At 43.9% G+C, this 21,337-nt stretch overlaps 2 protein-coding genes across 7 annotated transcripts in view; both read left to right on the plus strand.

Annotated features, from left to right (window-relative positions):
• eral1 (Era-like 12S mitochondrial rRNA chaperone 1) overlaps nt 1-21,337 on the plus strand; it is a 682,619-nt gene that overhangs the window by 463,923 nt on the left and 197,359 nt on the right. The window lies entirely within an intron of this gene.
• The window catches only part of bcas3 (BCAS3 microtubule associated cell migration factor), a 915,564-nt gene that overhangs the window by 167,489 nt on the left and 726,738 nt on the right, over nt 1-21,337 (plus strand). For all 5 annotated transcript variants that reach the window (XR_013499066.1, XM_078224612.1, XM_078224615.1 and 2 more), the window contains exons 10-11: nt 6,532-6,608; nt 13,826-13,909. Coding sequence is in view for 4 of the 5 variants with exons in the window: in XM_078224612.1 (XP_078080738.1) it covers nt 6,532-6,608; nt 13,826-13,909 (161 nt within the window). In the remaining variant the exon portion in view is untranslated. The remainder of the gene's footprint in view (nt 1-6,531; nt 6,609-13,825; nt 13,910-21,337) is intronic.

Raw genomic sequence — 21,337 nt, forward strand, 5'->3', positions numbered from 1 at the left:
TCATTCATGTGAACCTTCTCTGGATCCTTTCCAAGGCCAGCACATCCTTCCTTAGATACAGGGCCTAAAACTGCTCACAATACTCCAAATGGGATCTGACCAGAGCCTTATACAGCCTCAGAAATACATCCCTGCTCTTGTATTCTAGCCCTCTCGACATGAATGCTAACATTGCATTTGCTTTCCTAGCTGCTGACTGAACCTGCACGTTAACCTTGAGAGAATCTTGAACAAGGACTCCCAAGTACCTTTGTGTTTCTGATTTCCTAAGCATTTCCCCATTTAGAAAATAGTCTATGCCTCCATTCCTCCTTCCAAAGTGCATAACCTCACACTTTTCCACATTGTATTCCATCTGCCACTTCTTTGCACACTCTCCTAACCTGTCCAAGTCCTTCTGCAGCCCCCCTGCTACCTCAATACTACCTGTCCCTCTACATAACTTTGTATCATCTGCAAACTTAGCAACAGTGCCTTCATTGCCAACGTAGCTCCTTTTAAGATAGTGATGACAAGATATTTTTCAATGGCTGGAAAAAAATCAGACCTTGGAGAAGGCAACAGTTCCATTGAAAAGGTTTTTTTTTATTATTTGTTCATAGAATGCTGGCTAACCCAGCATTTATTGCCCACCCTAATTGGCTGTGCGAAGGTTCTGCTAAGCTGCCTTCTTGAACCGCTGTAGTCCTGTGGTGTAAGTACACCCACACTGCTGTTAGGGAGGGAGTTTCCACGATTTTGACTCAGCGACAGTGAAGGAAGACAATATAGTTCCAAGTCAGGATCTTGTGTGGCTTGGACAGGAACTCGGCGCTAGTGGTGTTCCATGTACCCTTGTCGTTCTAGATGGTAGCAATTGTGGGTTTGGAAGGTTCTGTCAAAGTAACCTTGGAACGTTCCTGCAATGCATCTTGTAGATGGTACACACTGGTACATTGCTGGTGAAGGGAGTAAATGTTGAAGATAGTGGATGGGGTGCCAATCAAGTGAGTGCTTTGTCCTGGATGTTGTCAAGTTTCTTTAGTGTTGTTGGAGTTGCAATCATTCAGGCAAATGGAGAGCATTCCATCACACTCCTGACTTGTACCTTGTAGATGGGGGCAGACTTTATGGAGTTAAGAGATGAGCCATTCTTCACCGAGTTCCCAGCTTCTTACCTGCTCTTGTAGCCACAGTATTTATATGCTGGTCCAGTTAAGTTATTGGTCAGTGGTACTCCCAGTCTTTTGATAGTGGGAGGTTAAGCGATGGCAATGTGATTGAATGTTAAGGGGAGTTGGTTCGATCCTTCTTGGGTGGGAAGGTGCTTTTGAAGATGGGAACCAGTGAAACAAGTCAGAAAGATTTAGGGACAGAATTTCAGTGGTGGCTCCTCCAACTGCACTTTACTGGAATGTTTTTCTTAGACTATGTACTCAAGCCCTGTAATGGAACTTAAATTCTCAATCTGCTGATTGAATGACAAGAGTGCTACCAACTAAGAGAAATGCCAGATCTTAATTGTATGATAGCCTGGCTGTTACAAATCCCAAATATGAGTCTGAGCTCAAGTGATGACTTAAAAAACTCAAAATCTAAATTGCACGACCATCCCTGAATAATGAGTGTCACAAGCTGAATCTGCACCCGCCACGCTTAAAGCTGCAAATAATTGAAAATTGCTGGCTTTGGTGATTTTAGGTAGTGTTTTTCAGTGCCATTTATTGGGTTGGATGGTTAATATTTGATGAGGTCACGTTGGGAGGGATTAGGCAACAGTGCCTTGTGCAGGTCATAGAGCCTGCCCATTACATTCAAAGTTAGTGGTGTTGTGCTGACCTCAACAGCTCATACTTTTAGCAAGTCTGGCAAGCAATGCCAAGGACTATTTCCTAATCTGCTTATTTGTTTATACTTCTTAACGCTTTGAGAATCAAAAGAAAGCACCTTTGCATTGTGGATAGATTTTAAATATTTGGAGAATCGATACGACCACAAACTAGCTGGACTGAATGATCTGTTTTGGTGCTATAAATCCAGTGTAATTATCCGTAAATAAATATATGACCAAGGTAACTATCTATGACATGTCAACATACACTTCCTGTTTGCACCATCTGACTTCCTTGCTGTGTGCTTCGGTCACACTTTTCCGATTATTAGTACTTCAGTCTCTAGAATCATAATCAAAAATATCTCTGAAAACTCATCACTCTGATTATGTAATCTGGGTTCCCACAAGTCCCTCAAAATCTTTTCCAGTTACTCTTTCACCTCCCTTTTTTCTGAATCATTGGCCGGAATTTTACCATCCCATCCACCACAGGAATCGGAGCGGGCAAGGGGCGGACCATGGAAAGGTCCATTGACCTCGGGAGGGATTTTATGGTTTCGGGACGAGCAAGGCCGTAAAATCCCACCGAATGATTTTTTCAATATCATCTGCCGAAATTCTACTGCTTCGCCCTCCCAAGGTGCGTAAGATCCCGTCCGAGGCCAACGGAGAATGCCGTTCTGCGAGCCTCGCCCGCCCCGATTCTGGGACAGGCGTGCCGGTAAAAGTTTGGCCCTCAATGATGGTTTAAACAGAAGGAAAATAAAATCAAGTGCCCCTTATTACACTACATTAAAAATACAAGTTGTCAAAATAAATTATATATTTCGGAATATAATGATTAAGTTTATTGTGTCTTAATGTCTTCATTAAGGATTTTACTTGAAGGTAACAACCACTCCCAAGAGCCTAAGCATTTTTTTTTGGTATTTTCCCCAGCCCTATCAGTGAAATCATCTTTCATTTCTCCAACTCCAGAGAGTATTGGCCCATTCGACTCAATCTCTCATCACAGGACATCCTTCTCATCCCAGGAATTAATGTAGTGTATAATCTACATTATAACTGAAATATCTGCTATCATTTAGTCAAGAGGTTAATAGGGGGAGAATTTGATCTCCATCTCACATTCCCAATGAGGAGTTAGATTTGATTCACCGTCACTGACCCTCATCCCTGCCCCCTCCAGTTTACTGATAAAATATTATGTTCTTTGTATTTCCCTCGGTGCTGATTGAGCATTTTTGCCAACAGACGACGATGCATCAATTTGAAAGTAAATGCCCTGAGGATAGCATTAACCTATATTTAAGTTTCAATTATGTATCTGTCTTTGGTGGACAGTTGGAGTGGATATGGTGTCCTGTGAATAAGCACAAAGCAGGTGCACTTCAGTAAATGCATTCAGAAACTTATCATCCTTCAGGCTTTCTTAACAACTTATTTCTAATAATAGTAATTGATGGGTTCAGTTATCAGTAAAAGAGAAGCAAATAAGTCCTGAACTTCAGGTCGTAGGGTTTCAGAATACAGTGTTTGCTTAAAATTCCTCCGACTCCAGCTTTGGCACAAATATTAACCTATTCATTTGAAACATTTTTAAAATATACGCTTTGTAAAACTAAGCTTTTCTTCATCTCCTGTTGCCCCATTGGTGTCCACTCACTCTACCCTATACTCCTGCTCTCTCAGCTTGTTGTTTAACTTCTCACAGTCAGTCGGTGAAGGAGAAGACTAGAAGCCAATTTTTGATTTATTTGTTCGGTGAGACAATACAAGTGGATAGTTCCTGGCTCTGCATCACACCAACAGTGTCAATTGGTGTCTCTTTATATTCTTTTAAAATCAAATAAACGTCTTAAATAATTAAAGTGTTAAGTGTCTCTTTATAATTTTTTGAGGAAACAAAAATCAAATGAACAGATGATCAACCACTTTACAAGGATACTGAAATGAAAACAAAAATCTTCAATGGAAACCTATCAAACTAAAATATTGTTACTGGTCTAATGGTGCACTCCAGCCCCTGGGTATCCCCAAACCTGTATACACAGCCTTAAATTTAAACAATTAACATACTTAGTTTCTTTCATCCACTTTGGACATTTCTCCCAGTTTCAAAATCTTTCTCCTCGTCCTTGGCATGGGCCCCTGCCCTAACCTTCTGCATTTCCTCCTCCTGCCATTGTTCTTGTTCTTCTGGGTGTACTTGACGATGCCACTGAGATATGGAATTAAGAAATGTCACGTGAATGTGCGGCATTTGTGCACAAGTATCCCACAACACAATTTCAAGTATCCAAACAGAAAGAGTATAGATGTTTTTAAGAGAAAGCTACATAAACACATGAGGGAGAGAGAAATAGAAGGTTATGTTCGATAGGTTCAGATGTTAAAAGGCTCATGTGGAGCATGAACACTTGTATTGACTAGTTGGGTTGAATAGCCTTTTACTGTGCTGTAAGTTTAACTCCGTGTAATATTCCTATATCCAGCTGTTGTCTCTTAAAAGTCTTGTGATTGCGCACAATTTCTTTGGTCACACTTGACTCTCAGTTTGTTCATACCTCTCTATTTATCACGCCTTCCCCATGCCCGTAGTTGGGTGTGAAAGTGGAGGAAATACTAATAGCTAGTTCCCCTATTTTAAGGACACGTGAATTCTCGAATGACAGATATATATATATATCTGGATAGTTATAGAGGTTTACAGCATGGAAACAGGCCCTTCTGCCCAACTTGTCCATGCCGCCCCTTTTTTTAACCCCTAAACTAGTCTCAATTGCCCGCGTTTGACCCATATCCCTCTATACCCATCTTATCCATGTAACTGTCTAAACGCTTTTTAAAAGACAAAATTGTACCCACCTCTACTACTACCTCTGGCAGCTTGTTCCAGACACTCACCACCCTCTGTGTGAAAAAACTGCCTCTCTGGACTCTTTTGTTTCTCTCCCCCCTCACCTTAAACCTATGCCCCCCAGTTTTAGACTCCTCTACCTTTGAGAAAAGATATTGACTATCTAGCTGATCTATGCCCCTCACTATTTTATAGACCTCTATAAGATCACCCTTAAGCCTCCTATGCTCCAGAGAAAAAAGTCCCAACCTATCCAGCCTCTCCTTATAACTTTTATAACTATACATCCTAAATTATCCATACTTACTAGTAAACTTGTATTTCAGTCTTCCCACCACAGGAAGGGCTGTTGTGTATCTAAAATGATCTTCCAGCTGCGTGAACAACCTTGAGGGAAGGCATTTTGTAATGTATTGCACTTTAACAATGAATGAATTCAACTTCTTTTTTGAATGAGTGTGGTGGCACCCAGATACAATCTGGTTTCGGGGCACCATGCCAGCAAGCAATGAATTATATAAATAAATGAAACCTCAATATGTAGCTGGGGGGGCCAACTGCCAATTAATTATCCTGATTCATGCAGCCTCAATTGATTTTACCGGTCAACAGAGGAGGTGGGCCACTCAGCAAGATGCTGCCTAAGTAGATTGTATTTCGGAAGGCGGGGGGGAAGAGAGGGGCATAATGCCAGCCGGTAATTACTACATTAGTGAATTTGTCTTCCTCAGACGGGTTTGGGTTGAGGAAGGAAAGCTTGCCAACTGTTAATGCAATAAATGCTGATGCGTCTACCCTCAATATGCTGACTCCAGCTTCAGGAGCAGTAGGCCAACTGGGGATTGCCGAATAAAAAATGCAGCACCCTAAAATGCAGTGGAGTTTTGTGGGGAGCAGATGCCACTACAATTAATTCATTCATTGAGGAAAAAACCTGAGCCTTAGTAAATGTAACCAAGTTTCAGTGTGTACAGGTGTACATCCTAAATTATCCATGCGTACTATTAAATTTGTATTTCAGTCTTCCCACCACAGGAAGGACTGTTGTGTATCTAAAATGCACACATTCACGATCCAGGAACAGATCCAGTAGAACCTTGGAAGGAGCATGGTGGCTGCTAATTAATAAATGAAGTACTCTGGATGTATGTGGGGCAAGGAAGCTATCCATAATCTATTAAATAAATTTCAATCTGAATAGACATAGTCAAGTTTGGAGATATCCGGACACCAACACATTAATTCATTCATTCTCTCACTTCTGCCGCCACCATCACCACATCATAATCACTTTCTTATCAGACGCTATTTCCTCAGATTTCTCATCAATAGTGCAAGAGAAGATTCTTGACTGGATGGTGAGCATTTCTTGAAGGTGTAACACTTTCTGCAACACTTTCCCGATCACGCTTCATTGATGATACTTCTCTTGTTTTAAAACAGTAGATGGTCTGACAAACCACGGGAACACTGCTGTATAAAGTAAAGAGGAAACCCAGTCTGAGAATCAAAAACACTTTACACTTACTAATCTCGCTGAATTTTCAGCGTCTTCCAGTTTATGGTTTCTTTTCTTTGTGGAACATGATAAAATGCAGTGTGAGAACAGGCAATCTATTGTTAGCGAAAATGTGTTGATGTGCAAGGCTTTCATGCCCCATGGTTGCTTAGCCTTAGCCACTTGTGAAAAGTTGCAGAATGTATAATTCCACACAGGGATGGAGGGACAATCTGAGGGGAGAATACCCAGAGCATCTTTGTGAATCCATTGATAGCGAGGTTCAAAGTAACACCCTGCACTTTGGATGATGTGTAGCTACCTGAGAATACTTAATGCATTTTGTTTCCCTTTTTTCAGGTTGTTTTCCGTGTCCAGGGCCAAATCCTAACCCAATAGCATTGGGAAGCCGCTGGCTTGCCTATGCTGAAAACAAGGTAGGTTGGACCTTTTCTTGTTATGCTTTATAGAGCTGGAAATGTCCTGAGTAGCAATATATTTAGCAAGTGTGATAAGCCAGCAGAGGACAATAAATATTGTGGCTAAAAGAGCAGGTCAGAGGTTGGGTAATCTGCAGCTCATGACTTACCTCCTGATCTCCAATGCCTTATTACCATCTACAAGCCACAGAATAGGAGTGTGATGGAATGCTGTCCACTTGCCTGGGTAGGTGCAGCTGCAACAACACTCAAGAAGCTCAACACCTTCCAGGACAAAATGGCTGGCTTGATCCATTACCTTATACTCTTTTAAATACAACAAAAATATCAATAAATTAAACAAAAAAAAGAGTGACAGTACCTGGTGGGGCATTGTAACTAAAACAAAATCTCAAAGGAAACTTAACTAACTAAATCAAAATGTCATATTGGGAGGTGATGGGTGATGATGCACCCCAGTCCCTGTAGAACCCACCAGTCGTGGAAGGTCTGAAGCGCGCTGGTGACAGCGCGTGCTCCCTCTCCAAGGCCACCCAGCTGTGAATGTAGCCATGGTAGAGGAGCAGATACTCGGGTTAAATGGCATCCTCGACTGCCTGCCACAACCTGGATCTATTAATGGCCAACTTGGCCAGGGCCAGAAGCAGACTTAAAGGAGGACCTCTTCTCTCCACACCCGCTCCACACCGGGTGGTCAAAGATAAGGTCCAATACCTGATATGTTCACTACCTCCACCAACGGCACAATAAAACTGCAATATGTACCACCTATAAGAGGCATTGCAACAACTTGCTAAGGCTTCTTACTTTAGCAACTTCTGAACTTGCAACTGTTATCCAGGACAGCAAGTGCATGCCACCCTGCACATTTTCTTCCAAGTCAACCACCGTCCTGACTTGGACATTTAACACCGCTTTTTCACTGTCGCTAGGTTAAATTCCTAGAACTCCCTCCCCAACAGCACGGTGGGAGTGGTTTCACCATACAAACTGCAGTGGTTCAAGAACTTTCTTGAGGGCAACTTTGAATGGGAAATATGCCAGCAATGCCCATATCCTGTGAATGAATTTTTAAAAGTACACGGCAGCTCAGAGAAACGAGTGTTATAATGAGGATAATTTAATCAGCATCTTGTGTGTCCCACAGGTCATTCTAGTGCATTGTGTATGTGGGGAAAGACAGTTAACGTGCTTTCTGCTTTTGGGTGCAAGTTTGCTTCTCATTTTCAGCCCACTCCGCTGCGAGCTACAAAGTGAAAAAGGCAGCCAACTGTGTAAATCTCTCCCTGTCAGTACACAGCCTCTCCACTGGCAAGTCCTCAGCTATGCCTCTTCATGGCAGCAAATGGAAACTGGGTCCCTTGTGGCCCGGACTAAAATTTCAGAGGAACTTGGAAGACTTATGGCCCCCAGACAGGCCATATGCAGGCCCGCCTGCATGTGGCCATGCCGTGGCCGAGCCAAACTCGCAGCTCTCAGCAAGTCTGGTCTCTTGTAGATATTCTATGCTGATGTTCAGCCTCTCAAGTTTAAAGTCGATCACTGCTGTCTTGTGCTTTCTGACCACCTATCAGTTCTCTGCACACAGTCGTGAAGTTCCAGCTTGCCAATTGAACAGTTGCCATCCTCTTTCTTTTCATTTGTTTGCCTGGTGCGACGGATCCAGCCCACTTGTTGAGCAGAGACTCTGTACTCCAGGCACCCGGTGAAGCAGCTGGATTGCGGTGGGTCAGCATCTTACTAGTTAGGGGCTTGAGGTGTGCGGTAACTGACCAGTGGGACATGATGGTCCCTCCCAACATGTGTGAATAGCTCCACTATCTTGTGGATATCTCTGGACAGTTGATGGCAAAGAGAGTAAACTCTGGGCTCCACTCCAGATTTTTTATCAAAGATCAACTGATGCCTAAATATGTCTTATTTCTGGTAACTTCTGCAACTAAGCCAATGCCAAGCATAGCACTTTGCATTCCTTTGGACTTAACCAGGAAATAAGGAAAGGGGACGCCCCTGATGTTTGAGCAGTCCAGGATCACCATAAATTGTGCCCAGGCTGTTGTGCCCTGGAAAGAACACTCCAGTTATACTGCAGAGCATTTACATGACGTGGGAGCAGCAGTTACAAGTGATAAGCCCAACTCGATTGGTGCAGTGAATAGTTGCTGCAAACTATCTACAATGTTGGGAGGGACCATCATGTCCCACTGGTCAGTCACCCCACACGTCAAGCCCCTAACTAGTAAGATGTTGACCCACCGCAATCCAGCTGCTTCACCGGGTGCCTGGAGTACAGAGTCTCTGCTCAACAAGTGGGCTGGATCCGTCCCACCAGGCAAACAAATGAGAAGAAAGAGGATGGCAACTGTTCAATTGGCAAGCTGGAACTTCACGACTGTGTGCAGAGAACTGATAGGTGGTCAGAAAGCACAAGACAGCAGTGATCGACTTTGAACTTGAGAGGCTGAACATCAGCATAGAATATCTACAAGAGACCAGACTTGCTGAGAGCGGATCACTGTAAGAAAAACATTACACATTCATGAGCAAGGTTTGGGCTTTCTGTCAGGAACTATTCTCGATGATAGAACCCTCTACAAATGGTTCAGAATCTTTTCTCTCCATTTGCCTCTCGACGCACACAGGGTCAGTCAAACATGGTCCACCTGCCTTGGACATCATGGCCTGGGAAAGATAAATGAGAACAGTCAAAGGTTACTTGAGCTTTGTGTCACTAACATCCTTCAGAACAGACCAGATCTCATGGATACAACCAAGATCAGGGCATTGGCACCAGCTGCATTAGATTATCACCAGATATTACTCTCTGAATAGTATTCTCAGCACATGGACCTACCACAGTACTGACTGTGATGCGGACCACGTCTTGGGGTACAGTAGGGCGAGGTTGCGGTCCTTGGAAGTGTTAGATCAAGCCATATCAGGCTTGATCTAATACTTCATCTTAGCCAAAAGGCCGAGATGGATTTGAAAATTGCATCAGGTAAAGCTTTGGTTTAACCTCATTCTCTATCCTGACCGCCTACTCTACCCTAGCTCAGAGAAACCACGATGGCAGGCGCACCACATCCCCAGTACGATTGGCTAGCCACATCCCCTGCCTGATCATAGTTTCACTCCTGCCAGGTTCGAGGCTGACATCACAGTGCTGGAATCTATCATTGAAGCCAAACAGTCCACACCCATTGATTACAAGAGAAAACTCCGAGTGAGAAAACTCTGAATGTATTAAAAGTCACTTGAAATAAAGTCCAACAAACTGCTAGGCAATGCGCAAATTAATATTGGTTACAACTCTGAATACCGCAATGTCCTTCGACGCATGTCAGGAACATGTTTGATTTGATTTGATCTGATTTGTCTACACTTCCCACTGCCTCGGCAAAGCAGCCAGCATAATTAAGGACCCCACGCACCCCGGACATTCTCTCTTCCACCTTCTTCCTTCGGGAAAAAGATACAAAAGTGTGAGGTCACGTACCAACCGACTCAAGAACAGCTTCTTCCCTGCTGCTGTCAGACTTTTGAATGGACTTACCTTGCATTAAGTTGATCTTTCTCTGCACCCTAGCTATGACTGTAACACTATATTTTACACTCTCTCGTTTCCTTCTCTATGAACGGTATGTTTTGTCCGTGTAGCGTGCAAGAAACAATACTTTTCACTGTATACTAAGGCATGTGACAATAGTAAATCAAATCAAATCAAATTATTGTCACATGCATTAGTATACAGTGAAAAGTATTGTTTCGTGCACGCTATACAGACAAAGCATACCGTTCATAGAGAAGAAGAATGTAGAGAGTTTAAAAGAGTTAGAATAAAGTTTTAGAAGCGTAGATCGAGAGTAAAAGATGGAATTAGAGGATATGTTGGACACAGCTTGCAAGAAGTCGCCACGCTCCAGTGCCATCTTGGATCATGATGTATGGAAGAATCAAAAAGGCAACTAGTTCATCAGCAAAAATAAATGGTCCAGTTGAAACCAAAGACAAGCGAAGTCATTATTAAATGCAATAAGTAGTTGGAGAGATGGGTGAAGTATTACCATGAGCCTGTACACTTAGAAAGAGCGCTGTCACCCGAGGAAGCTCCAGTCACCATAGAAAGTCCGCCATGACCCTGTCACGGTGGAGCTATTGACTTGCTTGCCCTGGGCAGAGCTCCAGGTGCTGATGCTGCGCCGCCTGAACTCATCAAGCACAGGAAACCAGCAGTCCTGCAGATCTGCACAAACTTCTGTCTCTGCTGGATTGAAGGGGCAGTGCCCCAAATTATGCATGATGCAAAGATTGTGACCCGGTACAAGAACAGTTGCAACCGCAGTGATTCTAAAGCCAGCAAGACATCTCCATGCTGAACGTTGTGGGAAAGATATTTGCCCATCTTGCCCTTATCAGACTGCGGATCTTGGCTGAATGTGTCTATCCTGGATGTCAGCGTGGTTTCAGAGCTGGATGATTTATAACTAACATGATCTTCTCTGTCTGGCAGTTGTAAGAGAAATACCGTGAACAAAGGAGACCACTATACACTGCCTTCATTGATCCCACCCACTCGGAGCAAAGGCAGTTTATTCTAAGCTGCTGGAGAAAATTTTATGTCCACTGAAGCTGTTTGGTGTAATCTCCAGTTTCTACGACAGCATGATGGATAATGTCAGCTGTGACGGAGCAGCATTGGAACCCTTTGAGATCTTCAGCGGAGTTAAGCAGCGTTGTGTTCTGGCATTGTCGCTCCTTGGCATGTTCTTCTCCTTGCTGCTGTCACATGCCTTCTGTACAGTGAATGAGCCACTGAGTCACAACCTCTTGGGCGTCCATGCTTCCACTGCAAGTGAGAATGAAGATGGTGGACATTGATGCTGACAACTGGTAGACAGTCACTGCCAGCCATGACCTTTGGAGATTGACTGTTTGGAAGAACACGGGAGAGGCAAGCAGAAACAAAAAGTTCAATGGCTGAGGAGAAGGCCCAGACAGAGCAGGCCAGCTATTCATGCACCTTCTCAGTTCACTGTCTTTCTCTGCAGCATTTCAGCCCATCGCTTCTCGGCCTTTTGGCTAAGATCAAGTGTATGGACGGCAGCCCATGGTCGGCCGCACTTGGTCGAGGTCATTAGGTTACGCTGAGGCTTCATATGTTTCATATGAAGCAATTTTTAAAAGCGGCATCTCGGCCTTTTGGCTAAGATGCAAATGAGCTCAAGTCTTGGAGGAGGAAGCTCCCCCTTCTCCAATCAGCTTGGCTCATGTAGATCAGGCCCAGGACAGGGTGGTTTGGTCGCTCGCCCTGTCTTGTCAGCCTGGATCTGAAATGTCTCAACTTGTTGAGACTCTGAATTGGATTTGATTTGATTGAATTGGAAAAGTATAAAAACAAAAAAAAAAAATTTCGGCCTTTTGGCTAAGATCAAGTGTGGTCTGGTGATGCTGCACTTGGTCGTGGCCATTGGGTTACATTTAAGCTTCATTTTCATATGAAGCAATTTTTAAAAGCGGCATCTCGGCCTTTTGGCTAAGATGCAAATGAAATCAAGCCTTGGAGGCGGAGACATCTGCCTACTCCAATCAGCTTGGCTCATGTAGATCAGGCCCAAGACAGGGTAAAGGGTTGCATACCCTGTCTTGTCAGCTTGGATCGGAATTGTCTCAACTTGTTGAGACTCTGAATTGGACTTGATTTGATTGAATTGGAAAAGTATTCAAAAAATTTGTGCCCCTGAGCCTCACCAGGCAACGCTTAACACAGAATTGACCAGGAGATGGAAGGCTGCCACTAATCAGTATCTTCTGAATTTTTACCAGTCTGATGTACATTTTGCAGCTGGTTCGGAGTGTGCCGGATATAAATTCATTGGCTGGTGGTTTTGGGTCTGAAGCTGGTGATGTGGCTGCAATGTATTTCTGAATTGGGAGACCCGAGTGTCAGCTGAAAATTGGAACTTTGCCTCTAATACGAATTGGCTGATATGGTCACTGGTCCCGGCTGTGCCTCCTCAGACAGCTTTCAGAGTCAAAGAAATGAATATTGGGCTGCTTGCCTTCTCGAGAGTGGCCTGAAAGTGAGCCCTAGGAAGGTGGAAGAGTTTGTCTGGTGTGGCAACAGGGAAGGAAGCTGGGAGGAGTGATGTGGAACTTTCCAGCTTCTCCTAAACTCATAACAACGATTTAAATTAAACATCTTTTTGTAATGATAATTTATCTGATGGTGTAGGTAGCCAGAAACCGCTGAAGTATTCTGAACAAAGACTGGTCTCTGCTCTATTCTGCAATATCAAATTTCTAAAACTGTCATTAGTTTAACGTTTATTTATTAGTGTCACAAGTAGGCTTACATGAAGTTACTATGAAAATCCCCCAGCTAACATATACGAGGCTATCCTTATTGTGGGATAATTGGGCCAGTGCACGCAGACATTATTTGGTTTCTAATTTACAGTCAAAGGTTCTGCCTTTAGTTTTATATATTTTCATTGGAAGTCCCTGGGTGGGATTCTCCGGCTGTTTGCTGGCGGTGCGATTCTCTGGTTCCGCGAGCAGTGCGTCCCTGCCCGCGGGTTTCCCAGTGGCATGGGAAAGGCTTCAATGGGAAATTCCATTGACAGCGGTGGGACCAGAGAAACCCCGCCGACAGCACAAGCGTGCCACCTCCCGCTGCCAAGAAACATGGCTCGGGGGCCGGATAATCCCATGCCCTGTGTCTCTACTTTATTATGGAAACTGCCTATGGAAATGTGTCACATTGTAATTACACTCTCTTTACAGTAGTAACGCTGCCACTCTTCAGCTGCTTCCAGGGAGTGGGTGGGGAGGGGGAGACACTTGTGATGACACTGTGACAAATTTACCGTACCTGGTTCCATTGTAAAGGTGGCCTTAGGCATTTAAAGTGGTAACGTTGACAGCAACTGTGTGCAGATGCAGCATCTTTATATAATAGATTGGTGCCTGAAATATGTTTTGTCTCTCTACATAATGGGAAACATTTCATGTTTTTAGTCAAAATATAACTATTTATATATAGACATAAATGACAAAAAGAAGCAAAATTATAGGTCACAAAATGTTTGATTCTTGGAAGAGAAAGTAAAATTGCCACATCTTTTGGTGTCCGTAAGTCAATAATAATTAGGAGTCACTGCTGGAGTTGTGCTACTTTCACTAATGTTTTTGTCTGTCTTGCCCCCACTCAGCTCATCCACTGCCATCGATCCCGTGGTGGGGCCTGTGGAGACAACGTCCAGTCTTACACTGCCACAGTCATCAGTGCTGCCAAAGTGAGTCCAGTATTGAGCTGAAGGGACAATTAATTAACTGCTTGCTGTCCTAGACGCTGCTTACAGGATCCTAAGATAATCCTCGAAACCAGGACATGAAATCAAAGGGCACAAGATAGCAAAGTGCAGCGAAGAATGAAATCTAAGTTTGAAATGTTTAGATTTTTAAGAGGAGTCAGTACTCTTATTTCCTGCTTTGTTAATCATCATGACACACTGTGTCAAATATGCATTTTGATTGACATCTGTAATTTCTGTTTCCGAAATGCTTTATAAACCGGTCAAAGATTTGCAACATATATAGGTGATGAATGGGAAAGGAATGGCAGAGGGAGGCTTAGAAAGGAAACTGGGAGTGATGCATGGACTCAGCACTTTCCATGCCTGAACAATGTGGTGAAGCAATTAAAAACTCAATAGAATGCTGGGGTATGTATTCAGAACAAGCCTCCAGAGATTATGGTGGAACTTTACAGTGCACCGGCTAGTCAAATTTACAGTGCAGAGAAGAGGAACAAGACTGCCAAAAGCGTGATGAAAACAGGACTGGTGAAAAGTGGAGTATCTATAGGGAAGATACAGAAGCTTAAGCTCAATAGCAGATTTTCTCAACTGTGAGTCCACGTTCCCCAAGGGGTCCTTGAGATGGTCTAAGGAGTCGGTCAAAAATAACTGATATATCCTATTGGTAAGTTATAGTTTGTACACCTTGAAGACTTTTTATAAAATGTTCTTCAATTGAGGCAGGAATATAATAAGGACAAAATTAATGGTAGCGAAAGTTGGCCTTCTCCAGCATTCAATCAGATCCTGGCTGATCTTGGATCACTATTCCAATTTCCTGTTGGAACCCCATATTCTTGATTCTCCTAGAGTTCAAATCTCTTTCTATCTCAGCCTTTACTCTACCCAATGACTGAGCATCCACAGCTCTCTGAGGTAGAGAAATCCAAAGATTCGCATTTTGACTGAAAAAATTTCTCATCTTAAATGTTGACCCCCCCCCTCACCCCCATTTAACTTTTGCTCACTTAAGGAACTGATGAGAAAATTTCAGAAAGAAATAATGTTAAAATATGGAGAAAAGAAACAACTTGCTGAGCAAAAATGAAGCAATAAATTGACAATTTAAAATAATGGGTAATTAATAAAGATGACCATTAGAGTGTGAAAGGATCAAATTGTGTCTTCCTGGCTCACTTTCTGTCTGAGTTTACTTGCTCTCACCCGGCAGTTGCTCCCTTCTTCCTATCCAGCAGGCCCATTCCTTGTTCCTGGCAGCCACTTTGACTCTTCCTCCTCTACCCCGCAAAGCTCCCCCCCCTAGCAGACCCGCAGCTCACTGATGCTCAATTTAGGTCCTGAATTCAAGAAGTGAGGTGGGAGTGATTGTCCTTGACTTCGAGCAGTATTTGAGTTTGGTATCGAGGGGCTGTGCAAAACTGAATTCAATGGGAATTGGTAAAAACCCATCACTAGTTGGAGCCATACTTTGCGCAGAGCTAATTGTTGTTGAAGGCTGACTATCTCAGGCTAGGAATTCAGTGCAGGAGTTCCTCAGGCCAGTATCCTCAGCTGAACCACTTTCAGCTATTTCATCAATAACCTTCCTTGCATCATAAGGTCAGAGTGAGGAAGTCCACTGATAATTGCACAGTGTTGAATATCATTTGCAACTCCTCAGAAACTAAAGCAGTCCTTGGCTGCAAGCTGCAACAGCTGGAGAACATTGAGGCTTGGGCTAAGTGGCAAGTGACATTCCATCTCCAACAAGAGAGAATCTAACCATCTTCCATTGTTTGTTTAACAATGTTACCACTCCTAAATTCCCCACCATGAACATTCTGGAGGGTTACAATTGATCTGAATATTAATTGAACCAACCGTATAAATACTGTGGGGACTGGGAGACTCAAGCGGAGGACATTCAGCCGGCTCCCCACTGGGCACCATGACCTCCATTTGTCTATGGCCTCTGGATTTCTGGCACCATCAGCTCCGCACCAGAAATCGTGTGGAGCAATATAAATTATTAAAATCAGGATTAGCATCTTATTAGAGGGCCCAGGGCTGAAGTCTCTGGACCCGCTAGCCTCTGCCCCCCGCCAGGACTGTTTCATAGAACCATAGCAAATTACAGCTCAGAAACAGGCCTTTTGGCCCTTCTTGTCTGTGCTGAACCATTTTTTGCCTAGTCCCACTGACCTGCACTTGGACCATATCCCTCCACACCCCTCTCGTCCATAAACCCGTCCAAGTTTTTCTTAAATGTTAAAAGTGACCCCGCATTTACCACTTTATCTGGCAGCTCATTCCACACTCCTACCACTCTCTGCGTGAAGAAGCTCCCCTAACATTCCCTTTAAACTTTTCTCCTTTCACCCTTAACCCATGCCCTCTGGTTTTTTTCTCCCCGAGCCTCAGTGGAAAAAGCCTGCTTGCATTCACTCTACCTATACCCATCAAAATCTTATACACCTCTATCAAATCTCCCCTCATTCTTCTACGCTCCAGGGAATAAAGTCCCAACCTATTCAATCTCTCTCTGTAACTCAGCTTCTCAAGTCCCGGCAACATCCTTGTGAACCTTCTCTGCACTCTTTCAAACTTATTTACATCCTTCCTGTAACTAGGTGACCAAAACTGTACACAATATTCTAAATTCGGCCTCACCAATGCCTTATATAACCTTGATGTGGAGATGCCGGCGTGGGACTGGGGTGAACACGGTAAGAAGTCTCACAACACTAGGTTAAAGTCCAACAGGTTTATTTGGTAGCAAATACCATAAGCTTTCGGAGCACTGCTCCTTCGTCAGATGGCCATATATAACCTTACCATAACACTCCAACTTTTATACTCGATACTCCGATTTATAAAGGCCAATGTACCAAAGGCACTCTTTATGACCCTATCCACCTGTGACGTCACTTTTAGGGAATTTTGTACCTGTATTCCCAGATCCCTCTGTTCAACTGCACTCTTCAGAGTCCTACCATTTACCCTGTACGTTCTACTTTGGCTTGTCTTTCCAAAGTGCAATATCTCACACTTGTCTGCGTTAAATTCCATTTGCCATTTTTCAGCCCATTTTTCTAGTTGGTCCAAATCCCTCTGCAAGCTTTAAAAACCTTCCTCACTGTCCACTACACCTCCAATCTTTGTATCATCAGCAAATTTGCTGATCCAATTTACCACATTATCATCCAGATCATTGATATAGATGACAAACAACAATGGACCCAACACCGATCCCTGCGGCACACCACTACTTTCACTCAAGCGGGGTTTACAATGGCTCCCCACTAGCAGGGACCTGGCAGCCCGACCCCGCTGCAGTGAAGGAGAGCCATGGAAGCCCCCCCAGGGAGGTTGGGGTTAAGGGGGGGGGGAGTGCTCCCTGGGCATTGCCAGCTTGGCAGTGCCAGCCTGGCCCCATGGCACTGCCCAAGGGGCAAAGTGGCAATGCCCAGGGAGCACCTTGGCAATGCTCACCGGGCATTGGGCAGTGCCAAGGGGGCAGGGCCAGATGGGGATGGTGCCTATAAGGGGCGGGATCACTGGGGGGAGATCGGTGGGGGTGGAGGGGTCCTACTGTCACTCTGCACTTGGGCTTGGTGACAGAGGGAAGGAGGCCAGCGATTGGGGCTGGCCATCGGGGTGGGGGTTTGGGAGAGGAGAGGACGGGTTGGCCCACAGGGGAGGGTCAGGACTGCGGGGGCGGGGGGGGGGGGTTGGGGCTACCAGTGGGGGGTGGAATCAGGAGATAGGAACTGTGGGGTGGGGGGGGCGTGTTTAGAGAGATCAAGGCCGGGGGTGGAAGGCTGGGAGGCCAGCGATCGGTCCATGGGGGGATTGGTAGGGCCAGCGATCGGGAGGCCGGCAGTGCAGGGATACTGCGCATGCGCCAATCTCTGCTCTGACAGATCAGCGCATGTGCATTGGCTTGCTCAGCACTATGCTGCTGGCCCCTCCAGTGGGAATAGACCCCACCCCCTGATTTTTAATGTGATTCACGCTATTGCACTCCGTAGTGCACAGAGTGTGGGAGATTCATTTTGGAAATCCCGCTGAAAATACCAGCGGGACTTACCCCAGTATTCGACGCTTATTTTTTTTTGGGAGAATCCCACCCGTTGCCTACGATAACAGGTCATAACCTGGGAATTCTGTGGTGAATAGTTCATCTTCTGATGTCCCAAAGACTGTCACCATCCACTACAAAGCAATAGCCAGGAGTGTGATGGGCTACTCTTCACTTGCCTAGATGAATGCAGCTCCAACAGCACTCAAGAAGCTTCGTACCATCTGAGATAAAGCAGTTAATTTGATTGGTATCCAATCCAGCACTGTAAAAATTCACTCCACCACCAGTGTACAGTGTTAGCAATGTACACCACTACAGAATGCACTGCAGCAACTTCTCAAGCCTCCTTCAACAGCATCTTCCAAACCTGTGACCACCTAGAAGGACAAGGCCAGCAGACACATGGAAACATCACCATCTGCAATTCCCTTTCTCAAGGGATAAGCGATAAACGTTGGCCTTGCTAGCTACACTCGCATCCCATGAATGAATAATAAAAAAAGGTTTAAATGAGTGAGGTATGGATAAACAAGGAGAGATTTAATTACTGAAAGAAGGATAATTGTAAATAACATTTATCTGGTGAGATAACAAAGACCACCTGGTCTCCTTTATCCCTTCCCGTCCCTTCCCATTTCCTAGAAGCTGGACTCCGGATGAGCTTTTTAAAGTTTTCATCCCATATACACAATTTTCAAGGGGAAAAATATACAGTCCTGACAGAATTTAGGGTTCCACATGCAAATGTGATTCAAATTCTTTGTGTTTTAAAGTTTTAATTTGGTCATAGAAATATAGAAACATAGAAGATAGGAGCAGGAGGAGGCCATTTGGCCCTTCAAGCCTGCTCCGCCATTCATTATGATCATGGCCTAATCCTGCTTTCTCTCCATAACCTTTGATCTCATTCGCCCCAAGTGCTATATCTAGCTGCCTCTTGTATACATTCAATGTTTTGGCATCAACTACTTCCTGTGGTAATGAATTCCACAGGCTCACCACTCTTTGGGTGAAGAAATGCCCCCTCACCTCCGTCCTCAATGGTCTATCCCGAATCCTTATAAGTCTCTATGAGATCCCCCCCTCATTCGTCTGAACTCCAGCGAAAACAATCCTATCCTAGTCAATCTCTCTTCATACATCAATCCTGCTATCCACCGAGAAGGTGTGATCATTCGTACATGCTGTCCCTCGGCATCAGTTCGGTAAGGCTGGCTGTGACCTTCACTGCCAGATGATAATGAGTAGTTATGATGTCGGCCACTTGCTCGGTCAGGAAAAAAATAGAGATTGAAAGGAAGGACGAAGTATAATTACATAAAAGGAGAATTCCAAACTTGTGTTCTGTCTGCGTACATTACATTTCCTGTTGTTAACAGAATTTTTGTTCTGGATTCCTGTACCTAAATTGCACATTTCACCAAGTTTGAAGCTTGAATTATGCACCCCGTGGAATGTGTTGTGTGATTCCACGAAAGAAAAACCACGGAAAAAAAAAGCAAGGACAGAATGGCATCAGTTGTTTTTTCTTTGGAAAATCCTCATTTTTGTGAAAGAGATTCTTTCCTAATATTTCACCCTGAATGTCTACAAAGTGAGGACTACTGAATGGAACATGGGTCACTCTCTAAATAGAGGGATGATTGAAAAGTCAGTCCACAAGATTGGTAGCCTGGCTATTTTGCCGGCAGTTTGGCTCCCTGCTGTCTTGCAGGCTCTTGACATTTGCTGGGATCCTGTACTGCTGATGCTGAACATCCTCCAATATAATTGGTTACTGGTCATTCTTCAAGCGTGAATTTATGCAGCAAGTCTTGGCAAAGCATGCGACTGCCAGAGGATTTTGCAGCCAAATTAGATGCTATTCTTACCCACTATGCCCACAAATTTCCAGCATGAGTCACTGGATAAATGAGCAGGAACCCTGACTGCTTGTGTTTTTTCTCTCAAGCACAGTGCTGATGCCAATTGTTGCACCGCACCATCTGCCCCAGATGAGATAATTTAAATATAAAACTCAGAGAATTTGGAAGTTGCCACACTCCAACATTTCAATTGTGGTACTGATAGTGATGATAATTCCTTAAAATTAACCCCACAGAATAGCAGCTTTACTCAATTTCTTGATATAATTTTCCTTCCCTTATCTCAAAATAAAATCTCCTACTGCACTGCTTTCTGCACAGCTTTAACCATATTGACATTCTCACCTCATGGCTCTATTTAAACATTTTTATTTTATTTAATTACATGTGATATTTAAGTATGAAGGAAAGTACTTTGTTCCACGTATACACGATGTGGAGATGCCGGCGTTGGACTGGGGTGGGCACAGTAAGAAGTCTCACAACACCAGGTTAAAGTCCAACAGGTTTATTTGGTAGCACGAGTCACAAGCTTTCAGAGCGCTGCTCCTTCATCAGGTGAAAGAGCAAGCGCTCTGAAAGCTTGTGGCTTGCGCTACCAAATAAACCTGTTGGACTTTAACCTGGTGTTGTGAGACTTCTTACCGTATATACACCATATATCTAAAAGGATGCGAGCCACAGCAGCTTAAACTTTATTTCGAAGTTGTTAGAAAACTTAAGTCCTAATTTTACTGGCACGCCCGCCCCGATTTAGGGGTGGGTGAGGTTTGCGGAACGGCATTCTCCGTGGGTCTTGGACGCAATCTTACAAGCCGGGGGTGGGTGTGCCAGTAAAATTTCGGCCTTAATTTTAAATTGAAAATAAAAATTGTAAAGAATAATTTGTAACAGTTGATCCACTGTGTGTGACACATTTCTGTATCACCTATAGACCAATAGTTAACCCACATTTGAGACCAGTGATATTGAGCAAATGTGACACTTCTTTTCTCAGTATTACAACAGTACATTTTTGCCAGACTCTGAATGTGCAACTTCTTAATTTTTCAGAATTTTAAGCAATTTTAAAATTATATCTGATTTGATTATTCCTCCTGACTAATTTGTGTTGCAACAAGCTCCCACTCAATGCTTCAACACTTGATTGGGCATGTCGATTGGGAGACTTCTGAGACAGGCTTCGATCCACCTCACCTTGTCCTGTACTAAGCCTGAGATGGAATCAGTGCTGGAGGAGAACTATGGCCGTTGTCTTCAATGTTTTAAAGATGTAAGCGGATAGCGATAACATACTTGTTCATGTACTATTGTGAGGAACTTGGATAGGCTGTTAAATTGAAGGGATTTGTCTGCATTTTGTGAGGTGGTCTGACTTCAATTCATAGCCATCATACAGACACACAGTATGTGTATGTTCGTCTGAATAGTCTGTAAGTGAATTATTTGAGATAGTCCGTCCTTTCTCAACTAATG

The sequence above is a fragment of the Mustelus asterias genome, chromosome 12, assembly GCF_964213995.1.
Source record: "Mustelus asterias chromosome 12, sMusAst1.hap1.1, whole genome shotgun sequence".
In the NCBI taxonomy this organism is placed as follows: domain Eukaryota; kingdom Metazoa; phylum Chordata; class Chondrichthyes; order Carcharhiniformes; family Triakidae; genus Mustelus; species Mustelus asterias.